This window comes from Salmo salar, chromosome 11 (genome assembly GCF_965601325.2).
Source record: "Salmo salar chromosome 11, fSalSal1, whole genome shotgun sequence".
NCBI lineage: Eukaryota > Metazoa > Chordata > Actinopteri > Salmoniformes > Salmonidae > Salmo > Salmo salar.
Window position 1 is genome coordinate 40,217,259 of NC_138301.1, and position 13,619 is coordinate 40,230,877.

The window sequence follows — 13,619 nt, forward strand, 5'->3', positions numbered from 1 at the left end:
ATTGCAAAACAGTGTGTTTTCATAGATTATTTGGTGACGTGAATATACACTGCTCAAAAAAATAAAGGGAACACTTAAACAACACAATGTAACTCCAAGTCAATCACACTTCTGTGAAATCAAACTGTCCACTTAGGAAGCAACACTGATTGACAATACATTTCACATGCTGTTGTGCAAATGGAATAGACAACAGGTGGAAATTATAGGCAATTAGCAAGACACCCCCAATAAAGGAGTGGTTCTGCAGGTGGGGACCACAGACCACTTCTCAGTTCCTATGCTTCCTGGCTGATGTTTTGGTCACTTTTGAATGCTGGCGGTGCTTTCACTCTAGTGGTAGCATGAGACGGAGTCTACAACCCACACAAGTGGCTCAGGTAGTGCAGCTCATCCAGGATGGCACATCAATGCGAGCTGTGGCAAGAAGGTTTGCTGTGTCTGTCAGCGTAGTGTCCAGAGCATGGAGGCGCTACCAGGAGACAGGCCAGTACATCAGGAGACGTGGAGGAGGCCATAGGAGGGCAACAACCCAGCAGCAGGACCGCTACCTCCGCCTTTGTGCAAGGAGGAGCAGGAGAAGCACTGCCAGAGCCCTGCAAAATGACCTCCAGCAGGCCACAAATGTGCATGTGTCTGCTCAAACGGTCAGAAACAGACTCCATGAGGGTGGTATGAGGGCCCGACGTCCACAGGTGGGGGTTGTGCTTACAGCCCAACACCGTGCAGGACGTTTGGCATTTGCCAGAGAACACCAAGATTGGCAAATTCGCCACTGGCGCCCTGCGCTCTTCACAGATGAAAGCAGGTTCACACTGAGCACGTGACAGACGTGACAGAGTCTGGAGACGCCATGGAGAACGTTCTGCTGCCTGCAACATCCTCCAGCATGACCGGTTTGGCGGTGGGTCAGTCATGGTGTGGGGTGGCATTTCTTTGGGGGGCCGCACAGCCCTCCCTGTGCTCGCCAGAGGTAGCCTGACTGCCATTAGGTACCGAGATGAGATCCTCAGACCCCTTGTGAGACCATATGCTGGTGCGGTTGGCCCTGGGTTCCTCCTAATGCAAAACAATGCTAGACCTCATGTGGCTGGAGTGTGTCAGCAGTTCCTGCAAGAGGAAGGCATTGATGCTATGGACTGGCCCGCCCGTTCCCCAGACCTGAATCCAATTGAGCACATTTGGGACATCATGTCTCGCTCCATCCACCAACGCCACGTTGCACCACAGACTGTCCAGGAGTTGGCGGATGCTTTAGTCCAGGTCTGGGAGGAGATCCCTCAGGAGACCATCCGCCACCTCATCAGGAGCATGCTCAGGCATTGTAGGGAGGTCATACAGGCACGTGGAGGCCACACACACTACTGAGCCTCATTTTGACTTGTTTTAAGGACATTACATCAAAGTTGGATCAGCCTGTAGTGTGGTTTTCCACTTTAATTTTGAGTGTGACTCCAAATCCAGACCTCCATGGGTTGATAAATTGGATTTCCATTGATTATTTTTGTGTGATTTTGTTGTCAGCACATTCAACTATGTAAAGAAAAAAGAAAAAAGTATTTAAGATTATTTATTTCATTCAGATCTAGGATGTGTTGTTTAAGTGTTCCCTTTATTTTTTTTGAGCAGTATATTTAGTATAGTTCTTTCTAAAAAGGGTACCTTTTTTAATATTTCACAATTTTTATTTTGTTGAAATTCATTGAGGAGGATGGTCCTTCCCTTCCTCCTCTGAATAGCCTCCACTGGTTTACACCCAGAGGAAACTAGAAGTGTTCTTGAGTAGAATGGACCCCCCCCCCCCCCCCCCCCATTCTACTTTGACACAACCTACAGATAATTCTTTATTGTGAAATATGTATGTACAATATAAAAAATATATTGTTTTTAAGTTGATGGGCCACTCTATAGGGCCCGCAAAATGATCAGTGGCGCTCCTCTGGGTGTAAACTCTGTGGATTTGGAAACTAAAAGTGCTCCTGAGTAGAATTACTGCGACACAAAGTACAGATAATTTTGTGCGGTGCAATAAATGATAGGAGTACACATAAAAAACATTGTTGACTATTTAGGCTTGAAAAAATAAATAAATGACATATCTTATAGAAATACTTTACATTTTTCTTTGTATGATAACTAGTATAAAATATATTGATAATTGTGCACATTTTCACCATAATTATTAATTTACAAAGTGTATATAGGACAGAACTTTTATTCTGAAGGACTCCAAAAATACGGGACCCGGAAGTTCTTAGTTATTCTTGCTTGCTTCACAGCGGTGTGTCAGCAACAAACTACAACATCAGGCTAGCTAAGGTAAATAGCTGTTTTATATTCCTGTCTGTTTAGCCACATGTTTACTATAAAAATCTCATACATTGCCAAAACGTGACTTGTTGTTAAAACGGCGCCAAAAGTCAGCTATCCTCTCCAGTCATTGTGAAGATAGCTAGCTAAGGGTTAGCATGCTAGCTAACAATCATATTTCTGTTTAACACATTTGCCTTGTATGAATGAACAAACGTTAACGTTACTTCGCTAACTACTACTGTAGCTATATGTTAACTTTCTAATTGGCTAACTAACTATACTTTAATCAAATATAGTTCGCTAACTTACCAGCCCCTGTCTAATGAACAGTAGTCATGATTTGCCATGCCCTCAGTTGACAGCAGCACTTATTGTTTTGAGCTTTGCATTATGGAACTTCATTAATATTATTGGAATTATTTGTTTCGCAGGTTTTATTTTACAGGCAGGCTGAATCATGGTAAGTAGCTAGCTACGTTAACGTCGCTATCTGTAATGTACAAGTAACTTCAAAAATAAAGGAAACGCCAGCATAGTGTCTTAAAGTGGCAATATGTAACTTTTTGGGCGACCCAACCAAATTCACAGAAATGTGAGTTATAGATTTATCATTCTACTTCAAAGCAAATCTAAGAAGCAGTAGAGCTGTTCTATGTGCGCTATTTCAATGCTTTTTTTTCGTTAAGTTTTGTTTTTGCATCTTTTACTTTCTGTTTTGTACCAGTTTCAAAGAGCTGAAAATACAATATTTTTGGTTACGGAAGATATATTTCACAGTGGTACAATGATTCTCTACACCAGGGATATTCAACTCTTACTCTACGAGGTCTGGAGCCTGCTGGTTTTCTGTTCTACCTGATAATTAACTGCACCCATCTGGTGTCCCAGGTCTAAATCAGTCCCTGACCAGAGAGCAACAATGGAAAAAATAGTGGAACTGGCGTCGAGGTCCAGAGTTGAGTTTGAGGGCTCTACACTATACTAACTTATTTTGTCAAACTAAAATTAGGCAAACGATTGGAGTTTTAGCAACCAGGAAATGGCAGAGCAATTTCTTCATAGTGCAACTTTAAAAGGGCGCTGGACCACCACCAGCTGCCAGAACAGCAGCAATGCGCCATGGTATAGATTCTACAAGTGTCTGGAGCTCTATTGGAGGGATGTGACACCATACTTCTATGAGAACTTCCATCATTTGGTGTTTTGTTTAATGGTGGTCTCAGGCACTTCTCCAGAATCTCCCGTAAGAATCTCCCATAAATCTTCAATTGGGTTCAGATCTGGTGACTGAGACACACACACACCTTTTAAACCCCCTATGTTCCTTTGAGACCTCTCTTTCAGTCACTGAGATCTCATCTAGCCATGGTAGCCAATAAAACTGGGTACTATTTATTTTATTTGCTTAATTAACTCAGGAACCACATCTGTGTTGAAGCACCTGCTTTCAATATACCTTGTATCTCTCATTTACTCAAGTGTTTCCTTTATTTTGGCACTTACCTGTACATGATTAATATGATGCAAGTGACTACCTTTTACTTGGGTGCTGTCTTGGGAAATTGATAACACTTATTTGTTTTTGTAGTCTCGTAGATATGATTCCCGGACTACCATTTTCTCACCTGAAGGCAAGTGTTATCTTTCTAATAAAGATTTACTGTCCATAATCAATGTTACCATCACATTTAAGACTATACTGTCAAGTGTTCTCCTCTAACCAACCATGTCAGACATAACAATTCATTGTTGCTGTTTTACAGGACGCTTATATCAGGTGGAGTATGCCATGGAGGCTATTGGCCACGCCGGCTCATGTCTTGGGATTTTAGCCAATGACGGAGTGCTGTTGGCTGCAGAGAGGCGGAACATCCACAAGCTGCTTGATGAGGTTTTCTTCTCAGAGAAGATCTACAAGCTCAATGAGTGAGTATGACCATAGTCTCTCTTGCCAGGCTTATATGTAGCACTGCTATAAGCATGCCAACAAGACAGATCAGGATATTCTCATAAAGCGTCTCAAGACTAGGAGTGTTGATCTAGGATCAGGTCTGCATTATTATTATTATTATTATTATGATCAGAAAGGCTAAACTGATCCTAGATCAGCACTCCTACTCTGAAGCTGGGGTGATGTCAGACATGCTGCTACATTATACCCATGGGCTGCTCTGTGATTTGGTGTCGTAACCTTTATCCTTTCAGAGACATGGCTTGCAGTGTTGCCGGAATCACCTCCGATGCTAACGTTCTAACCAATGAGCTGAGGCTAATAGCACAGAGGTACGTTGGGTAGTAAAGTCCACAGTCTCTACCTGTGACCCATTTGTTCATTAATTTGTATACAAGCCATGTACAGTGTTAGTGCAAGACCAACAAGGCACCTCTAGTGATCTAGCACCGTGTCTGTTTATCTGACAGATTATGTGTTATTTAATTCACACAGATATCTACTGCAGTACCAGGAGCCAATCCCATGTGAGCAGTTGGTGACAGCGTTGTGTGACATCAAACAGGCCTACACACAGTTTGGAGGTTAGCTATAAGACAAATGCCACAAACACCTCAGTTGGGTTCTCTAGTAAACACCACCTTGGTTACACTGTTGCTGAAACCATACTGGACCAAAGGGCTGTGTGGAAAAGAACATACCAGAGTCATTAGAGTACAGTTAGGGTAAGCACAGGTTTGATTGTATTTGATGTGTTGTGTGTCTTCAGGGAAGAGGCCGTTTGGAGTGTCTCTGCTGTACATGGGCTGGGACAAACACTACGGCTTCCAGCTGTACCAGAGTGACCCCAGTGGGAACTATGGAGGCTGGAAGGCTACTTGCATCGGCAACAACAGTGCGGTAAGCCTGTTTGCTGTCATCAACATTGGCACAATGCACATGTTTTGGCAGCAGCATTGCCACAAAGTAAAGATGTGAAACGTCACAGTAGATGGTGCTACAGTGTTGACTGGGAATTAACATATAGCTGATACTTTTATGGCATAATATTTCAATAATTCAGCCCCTTTGCTGGATGTCTGACTTATGGTTTCCTAAGTGGCATACTTCCTCCCAATGAAAAGACACAATTATCTCATCGAGTGATACTGAGGTTTTAGCCTGTGGTAACTTGTGGAATAGACACCGGCTGGAAAAGGATTTTTAAGCAATCAGGATTAGACCCACCCGTTTGTATAAATCATCATGTTGTCTTCTCTGCCCCCAGGCTGCAGTGTCCATGTTGAAGCAGGATTTCAAAGAGGGTGAGATGTCGCTGTCCTCTGCCCTGGCGTTGGCCGTCAAAGTCCTGAACAAGACCATGGACGTCAGCAAGCTCTCGGCGGAGAAAGGTAAGATCTACACCTGACATCACCGTTCTAAACAACTACTGAGCCCATCCTGCCTTGGAGAACACTGAGTAAACACAGACTGGAGATGTTGTATAGAGTGGGACAGTGTTATCCTAATTCACAGCTGTTCTATGGGGAGTAGGCTAGTGATGATGATGTCTAAAACAGACATCAGCTGTTGTACATCATGCACACATACTGTATATAATAAATATGTTGTGTGTCTAGAGATATGCATATTAAGTGATATGTCTGTAATACAGCATGAGATATGAACATATCTATCTTGACCTCCCCAGTGGAAATAGCCACCCTGACGCGAGAAGACGGAAAGACCAAGATCAAGGTGCTGAAACAGAAAGAGGTGGAGGAGCTGATCAAACGACACGAGGCTGAAGAGGCCAAGGCCGAGAAGGACAAGAAAGACAAAGAACAGAAGGAGAAGGACAAATAAACACGTATTTTGAATTCATACTTTCCTAAAAGTCCCGTAATGTGTTACGCGCTTGTTTGTCTTTTTCTTTATTAAAACATTGAAACCAAATGTGCTGATATAATCTCTAGTTTCATTATGGTGTGATAACTATTGTGTATCCAGGCAGACTTCGCAGAAATACTTTGAAGACTGCAGTAACCCCCCCCCCCCCCCAAAAAGCCAAGGCAAGGGAAAGATTAATGCCACAGGGTATGTCCTGATTGTTTAGAGAATTTCACTGTTGTGAACTGGGTCATGTTCAGTAGGGCACACAGTAGCAAAATGTTTTAAAGCACTTGTTATTAAGTTCAGCTTGTTTCACTTAGAACAACCAATATACTTATGTAATATAATTGGATTCACATTACACATGGGCTGTTAACTAGTGTTAAGTGCCAAAACACAATACTGACAAGAACACAGGAATTTTATTCCATCTTTAGTGTCAATACATGAACATGGAAATCTAAAATGTATATAGCAATTCTAGGACACAATAGTATAAAAAGTAGGAAGAGTGTGTGCATAGTACGTAAGTTGAATCAGCTATAGTGGAATGTAGGTTCTTGCTTTCACACGTGCAGCCTAATCTTCTCAACAGAATGGAAAGTGAGTCCAGTACACAGTATGTATTAAGTGCTCCCCTGACCTCCGCTAAACCTGTAAGTGCGAGCAACATTACAGTTAAGGGATGTATTGTCACTGACTTAACTAGTCTTGAAGTCTGCATGTCAATAATGGGAGTTTACATGGATCAATCACTCAATTCAAGACAATGGAGACATTTGCACTTTAAAATACATGTTGCAGCGATTCAGTCAAAAAAATAGTCCTGAAAGCGTACCCATAATTTAATTATCCAGACATCTAGATTCCAATATTATGTGCCATATTGCCCTTAGCCCCCTCTTCCAGTACACTAGTTTTATATTGTTACAGTCCCTCACCTTTAGCTGCACTGTGGAGTTTAAGTTAATATTTTTTAGCACTGAGTGTCCCACTTGTACTAGAAGCTGTGGCAACATTTACAGTTTAGTCATTTAGCAGATGCTTTTATCCAGAGAGACTTACAGTAGTGAGTGCATATTTTTTTTTTCATACTGTTCCCCGGGGGAATCGAACCCACAACCCTGCTCTACCAACTGAGCCACACAGGCGACAACATGCAAGATGTCAAGAACGCAGCTGCCTAATAGGATCAATCTTTTTGGTTATCTCCTTGAAGGTTCTATCACCAAAGAGGTCTTCAGAATGAATGGCTTTCTCTCTGTCATGACTACAGCAGTACATATGAGAAGTGCAGAGAGGAACAGAGAGATCTTGTCCCAATATGCTTAAATAGCTTCCTTTCCTTGTTTCCTATCACCACCACAGGAAAAAAACAAAGGTCAGGTAGGCATGGAAAAGAGACTATTGGGTCAGAGCAACAGATGAGTGATCCCCTCCTGATCAACCCAAACATCAATCTTCCTCTGACTCTGGGCATGTTGGACTCATGGAGTAGCCCAAAAACACAAGGTCTGCTCGGGGTGGTATCAGCGGGTGGCCTGGTTTCACAATCTCAAACCCTATGTAGTGGAAAGTCCTGGTAAGGAGTGCTGAAAAGACGTAGAAAACATAGGATTGTTAACGTGACTGTTCAGACAGTCTCTAAATTCAGTTTCCCTTTTTCAATGTTAGTGTGCACTTTGCATTATTCCTGATGGTTTTTTTTTAACACCAGTAAGGTTAGAGGTCACTAACGTGACATTCATTTTTATCAATAAATCATTCAACTAATTGAATGTGTCTAATATAAAGCACATAAAACATTTTTATTTAACCAGGTAGGCTAGTTGAGAACAAGTTCTCATTTACAACTGCGACCTGGCCAAGATAAAGCAAAGCAGTGCGACACAAACAACACATGGAATAAACAAGTGTACAGTCAATAACACAATAGAAAAAAAAGAAAGTCTATATACAGTGTGTGCAAATGGCGTGAGGACTTAAGGCAATAAATAGGCCATAGTAGCGAAGTAATTACAATTTAGCAAATTAACACTGGAGTGATATGTGCAGCTGATGATGTGCAAGTAGAAATACTGGTGTGCAAAAGAGCAGGAAAGTAAATAAAAACAATATGGGGATGAGGTAGGTAGATTGGATGGGCTATTTACAGATGGGCTATGTACAGCTGCAGTGATCGGTTAGCTGCTCAGATAGCTGATGTTTAAAGTTAGTGAGGTAAAAATAAGTCTCCAACTTCAGCGATTTTTGCAATTCGTTCCAGTCACTGGCAGCAGAGAACTGGAAGGAAAGGCAGCCAAAGGAGGTGTTGGCTTTGGGGATGACCAGTGAGATATACCTGTTGTAGCGCGTGCTACGGGTGGGTGTTGTTATCGTGACCAGTGAGCTGAGATAAGGAAGAGCTTTACCTAGCATAGACTTATAGATGACTTGGAGCCAGTGGGTCTGGCGATGAATATGTAGCGAGGGCCAGCCGACGAGAGCGTACAGGTCACAGTGGTGGGTGGTTTATGGGGCTTTGGTGACAAAACAGATGGCACTGTGATAGACTGCATCCAGTTTGCTGAGTAGAGTGTTGGAGGCTATTTTGTAAATGACAAATGACAGTTTTATGTGGGTATGTTTGGCGGCGTGAGTGAAGGAGGCTTTGTTGCGAAATAGGAAGCCGATTCTAGATTTAATTTTGGATTGGAGATGTTTAATATGAGTCTGGAAGGAGAGTTTACAGTCTAGCCAGACACCTAGGTATTTGTAGTTGTCCACATATTCTAAGTCAGAACCGTCCAGAGTAGTGATGCTAGTCGGGCGGGCGGGTGCGGCAGCGAACGGTTGAAGAGCATGCATTTAGTTTTACTAGCTTTTAAGAGCAGTTGGAGGCCACAGACGGAGTGTTGTATGGCATTGAAGCTTGTTTGGAGGTTTGTTAACACAGTGTCCAAAGAAGGGCCAGATGTATACAGTACACATTAAAGAAAATGTGTCTAGACTTCGACATACCTTGATCCACTCTGCTTTTGGAGAACCACAGAAACACATGGCTGACTCCTAACTTTTCTTCCGAGAACATGAGGAGACTGGTGAGTCTGATAAGAGAGAAGAGGGGAAAGAAGATAGGGGTGTATCTCAAATGTAAGTGTTGCTCCTTTGTGTTCCCTTCCATACTCATGTACACTGTAATATACAGGATTCTCCCAAAGTAGTCCTCTGGGGCTCCACCCAGTACAGCACATATCCAAGCTGCAGGCTAAGGTTAAATCTAGACTTGGTTTCCTCTATTGCAATCGCTCCTCACCCCAGCTGCCAAACTAACCCTGATTCAGATGACCATCCTACCCATGCTAGATTACGGAGACATAATTTATATATTGGTAGGTAAGGGTGCTCTCGAGCGGCTAGATGTTCTTTACCATTCGGCCATTCGATTTGCCACCAATGCTCCTTATAGGACACATCACTGCACTCTATACTCCTCTGTAAACTGGTAATCTCTGTATACCCGTCGCAGGACCCACTGGTTGATGCTTATTTATAAAACCCTCTTAGGCCTCACTCCCCCTGTCTGAGATATCTACTACAGCCCTCATCCTCCACATACAACACCCGTTCTGCCGCTCTTGAGTGGCTAGATGTTTTGTACCATTTGGAACTAGCTGCAAAAAACACTCAAACTGGACCGTTTTATCTCCATCACTACATTTGAAGACTCAATCATGGACACTCTTACTGACACTTGTGGCTGCTTCAGGTGCTGTATTGTTGTCTCTACCTTTTTGCCCTTTGTGCTGTTGTCTGTGCCCAACAATGTTTGTACCATGTTTGTGCTGCCACCGTGTTGTGCTACTACCATGTTGTCATGTTGTGTTGCTGCCATGCTGTGTTGTCATGCTGTGTTGTCATGTTGTGTTGTTGTCTTAGGTCTCTTTATGTAGTGGTGTCTCTTGTCGTGATGTGTGTTTTGTCCTACATTTTTATTTCTAATCCCAGCCCCCGTCCCCGCAGGAGGCCTTTTGTCTCTTGGTAGGCCGTCATTGTAAATAATAATTTATTGTTGTTTGAAAGTGCACGTTTTTTCATTTAAAATCTTTAAAATTTATTTTTTTAGACTTAATTCCAGCCTTACTGATGGCATAATGCATGGTTATAACAGGTGTATGTATGCATGACTATAAAGCCAGCGAGGATAGATGGCAGTTCCTCCTCACCCCTCTTTGCTGCCCTCAGGGAGTGACCCCTCTGGTATCTCCAGGAAGAGGCTGTCTGGGGTGAACATAGTCTCCCAGCATGCATTGCGTTGCTCGCTCAGCTGGTAGTGAAAGTGCAGGATGGGGAGAGATCCATGCACAGAGGTCACCTGGGTCACTGTCAGCCTTCCATCCTTAGAGAGGGATGCAAAACGTGTTGGCACACTGTTCGATATAGAACTTCCACAGTTATTAGATGGACAAGGTTTCGACCCATAACATATGTCTTTGTCAGCTTTCTATCTGGGAACTAGGTAGGTTACACTTTAGCCTGATCTAGCATCTATCTCAAATAAGGGATTCCTGTTGTTATGATTATTGCCTATGAGCGTAATATTTTCTAACCAATGGACCTCCAGCAGAATTACTCTCTTCACCATTGCTGTTTGATTGACACAGTGACTGACATTAACCTATACACATAGCGACATTCACCTGTACACATAGCGATATTAACCTGTAAATTACACATAGCGATATTCAAGCCATTCTCTGGTTGTTCTCCCATTTTGAGTCATTCCAGGCAGTCTAGGATGAAACTTGTCCTTGTGTACAAGGGTCACTTGTTCACTACTAAAAGTAGCAAGGATTAACCTAACTTTAAGAGCATGCTTTTGGGTGTGTGTAGGAATGCTGAGTGTCTTTGGGCTCGTGTCATTTTGTGGTTCACTAGCTTTCTGGGTTAATGAGAGTGGGTTTTGGCGCCTGACACAGTGACCCACATCCCTGAACATGTTAACAAGTAGCTAAAAAGACCATGTAAACCGACTGCAGTCTCTCAAATGGTAGATGGAGCATAGATCAAGTGAAGGGCCTGTGGGCTTCTGGCTATAAAGCTAAACAGTAAGATGCAATGTATCTTTTGACAAAATTAGCAAATTTTTTACATTCATCTTTGGAAAATCCTCATGGTTATTAAAACAGACATCCTTCCTAATTTCTTCCCTTATGACCTATGTGTTTGGATTAGTGAAATTCAAGTTTCTAACCCCATTGCTTTAACCAATCCTATTCTCTCAGATCTTTGATTGATAACTTCAATGGAGGAAGAATACATTGTTTGGCTATTGGGATGGGGCCCTATAGGGACTCACTTTGTGAAGGAGCACATGGAGAGGGGGATCCATGCCAGTCCCTCGCCCACCTGGGATCTTCAGCGGTGGGTGAGGGGCGTCAGGAGCACCACAGAGGCCCTGGAGCCTGGCGTTTGGAGCAGCCCATATACGACACCAACATGGGACTGGCGGTACACAGAGCAACAAGGTGAGGTTGGGTAAGTCATGCTAAAGTTATTGTAATATAAGTGGCTTTGGATAGGATGGTCAGTTAGCATAGGGTACCAGTTCAAATAAAAACAGTAGAGACACTAGCCTGACCAAAAAAAGCCTTTCACCTCAGAGTGCTATTGTACTGTATATGCAGGCTGGGATTAAAGCTACGTAGCCTATTGTACTTCCAATTCAAAATGTAATGAAGAATGTCAGCAGAGTTTGTTCACTCAAAACACCCCACATTTGGCATGCACACTCAAAACTATAGCATGGTTCTATTATTGTACTAAACCAACCTTTAAAAAACTCATTATTTACAGCTCACTGGCAGAGAGGGAATTAGGTCAGGAATTAAGAGCCTGGCTAGGAAACCATGACCTAGTGTGTGCTAGTGGACATGTAACCTCTAACCTGACCTATATACCAGTGGAGGCTGCTGATGGGGAGGAAGGCTCATAATAATGTCTGGAACGGAGCAAATGGAATGGCTTCAAACAAATGTATTTGATACCATTCCACTGACTCCGCTCCAGCCATTACCACAAGCCTGTCCTTCCCAATTAAGGTGCCACCAACCTCCTGTGCTGTATACTGAAAACACATCACAACAAGACACCTATAGAACTTTCTAGAAAAGTAGGGCTCAGGTCCATCTAGCTATCTAACTGACCATCCACATATTATTAACAGCATCTTAGTGTGCTGCACTGTGGGAGGAGAGAGTCTACTATCCATTCAAGCAAGGGTACTATTTCTGAGTGGCTTATCTAATTCTCTAGGGGGGAGGAGTCTGCATAAAGGAGCGGTTGTGTAACAGGGACAGATCCGGTGGCTGGAATTGTGCTGTGGCAGAGATTCGCATAGCCCTACTATGTGCTGTGAATCAAATCAAATTGTATTGGCCACATACACATGTTTAGCAGATGTTATTGCGGGTGTAGCGAAATGCTTGTAACGTTTAAAAAAGGAGACTGAAGGAAAAAAATGATGCAAAGAAACTGCTCTATGCAAAGAACAAAACTATGTTACAGTGATGTAAAATGGAGATGGATTTGCTATTGATATTTTGTCATTGGATAGTGGTTCATTAATCATTCAAATGAAGCTGTTGAGCCAGTAGTCAATAAAAGTGATTCCTGAGGCATGCATGATGCACTGTTTTGAGGAACACTGGGCAACACGGGTTTCAGACTGTCTACAGATGTTGGCCTTATCCCTGTTTTGAATGCATGTACGTTTCACAAATTGGATATTATACCTGGTGACCTACACGAGTCATTATTATCAGATACACAGGTCACAGGATATATAGATTTTTTAAACTTCAAATAACAATCACTTTAAGTAGCTAGCTATCTGTAATAGAACAATCTGTTGAAGAAGTGCACAATCTCACCCTTAAAAAAACAGCATTAATTATTGTAGGAATTACACCAACAGAATAGCTGCAAAAGTGTTGTTGCTCTGTAGAAAGTAAGATATTCCTGTTTTTAGACAGCAGCATATTTCACCATACATTAAGTTTGCAATATTAATTAATATATTTGCTAAATGTTGTCCAAATCATGTAATCAATCTGCTCCGCAAATTATACCATCAATAATATCAGGAACTCTTACCTCTCTTCAGTGGCAGACATGAGAAAATAAAAAAATATGAAAAGGGAATTTCCTTACAACCAAAACAATGGCTATTCAATAGACGTTCGGCAGAATAATTCACCATCCGTGAAGCGCCTAGTAGTCCTAAAGACGGTCCTATTTTTCTGTTGCAGGGCAGCGCAGATGGAACTGGACTGCTGTCGGACTCGCCTGTGTGCACCGTGTAAAGACAAACTGGAATCCTGACAGCAGTTCCCTGGTGAGCAATCCGACACATCTCCAGCAGATGGTGCTACAACACCTAACAGTAAAACAAGTGTATGCGGAAATCAAAACGTAGTTACAAAAAAAGTCTAGAAATGCGGAA

The 13,619-nt window shown here is 42.5% G+C and overlaps 1 protein-coding gene and 1 pseudogene across 2 annotated transcripts; one reads left to right on the forward strand and one right to left on the reverse strand.

The window, feature by feature from the left end:
• Positions 1 to 2,216: 2,216 nt before the first annotated feature.
• On the forward strand, positions 2,217 to 6,199 carry LOC106562664 (proteasome subunit alpha type-4). The gene is made up of 9 exons (XM_014127632.3): positions 2,217 to 2,319; positions 2,745 to 2,773; positions 3,902 to 3,944; positions 4,077 to 4,239; positions 4,519 to 4,596; positions 4,760 to 4,848; positions 5,034 to 5,164; positions 5,532 to 5,655; positions 5,955 to 6,199. Exons 2-9 carry the CDS (start codon positions 2,771 to 2,773, stop codon positions 6,107 to 6,109), a joined length of 786 nt encoding a protein of 261 aa, XP_013983107.1. The 5' UTR covers positions 2,217 to 2,319; positions 2,745 to 2,770; the 3' UTR covers positions 6,110 to 6,199.
• Positions 6,200 to 6,539: 340 nt separating this feature from the next.
• On the reverse strand, positions 6,540 to 13,582 carry LOC106562663 (ornithine decarboxylase antizyme 2-like; annotated as a pseudogene). The gene is made up of 6 exons (XR_014379389.1): positions 13,271 to 13,582; positions 13,048 to 13,115; positions 11,475 to 11,620; positions 10,342 to 10,514; positions 9,137 to 9,222; positions 6,540 to 7,728 (listed from the first exon to the last, which is right to left on the reverse strand). The product of XR_014379389.1 is annotated as an ornithine decarboxylase antizyme 2-like (transcript).
• Positions 13,583 to 13,619: the final 37 nt, after the last annotated feature.

Coding starts and splice junctions, on each gene's coding strand:
- LOC106562664 (XM_014127632.3), top strand. Junction 4,240..4,518: donor AAGATCTACAAGCTCAATGA/GTGAGTATGACC, acceptor TTATCCTTTCAG/AGACATGGCTTGCAGTGTTG. Junction 4,597..4,759: donor CTGAGGCTAATAGCACAGAG/GTACGTTGGGTA, acceptor TAATTCACACAG/ATATCTACTGCAGTACCAGG.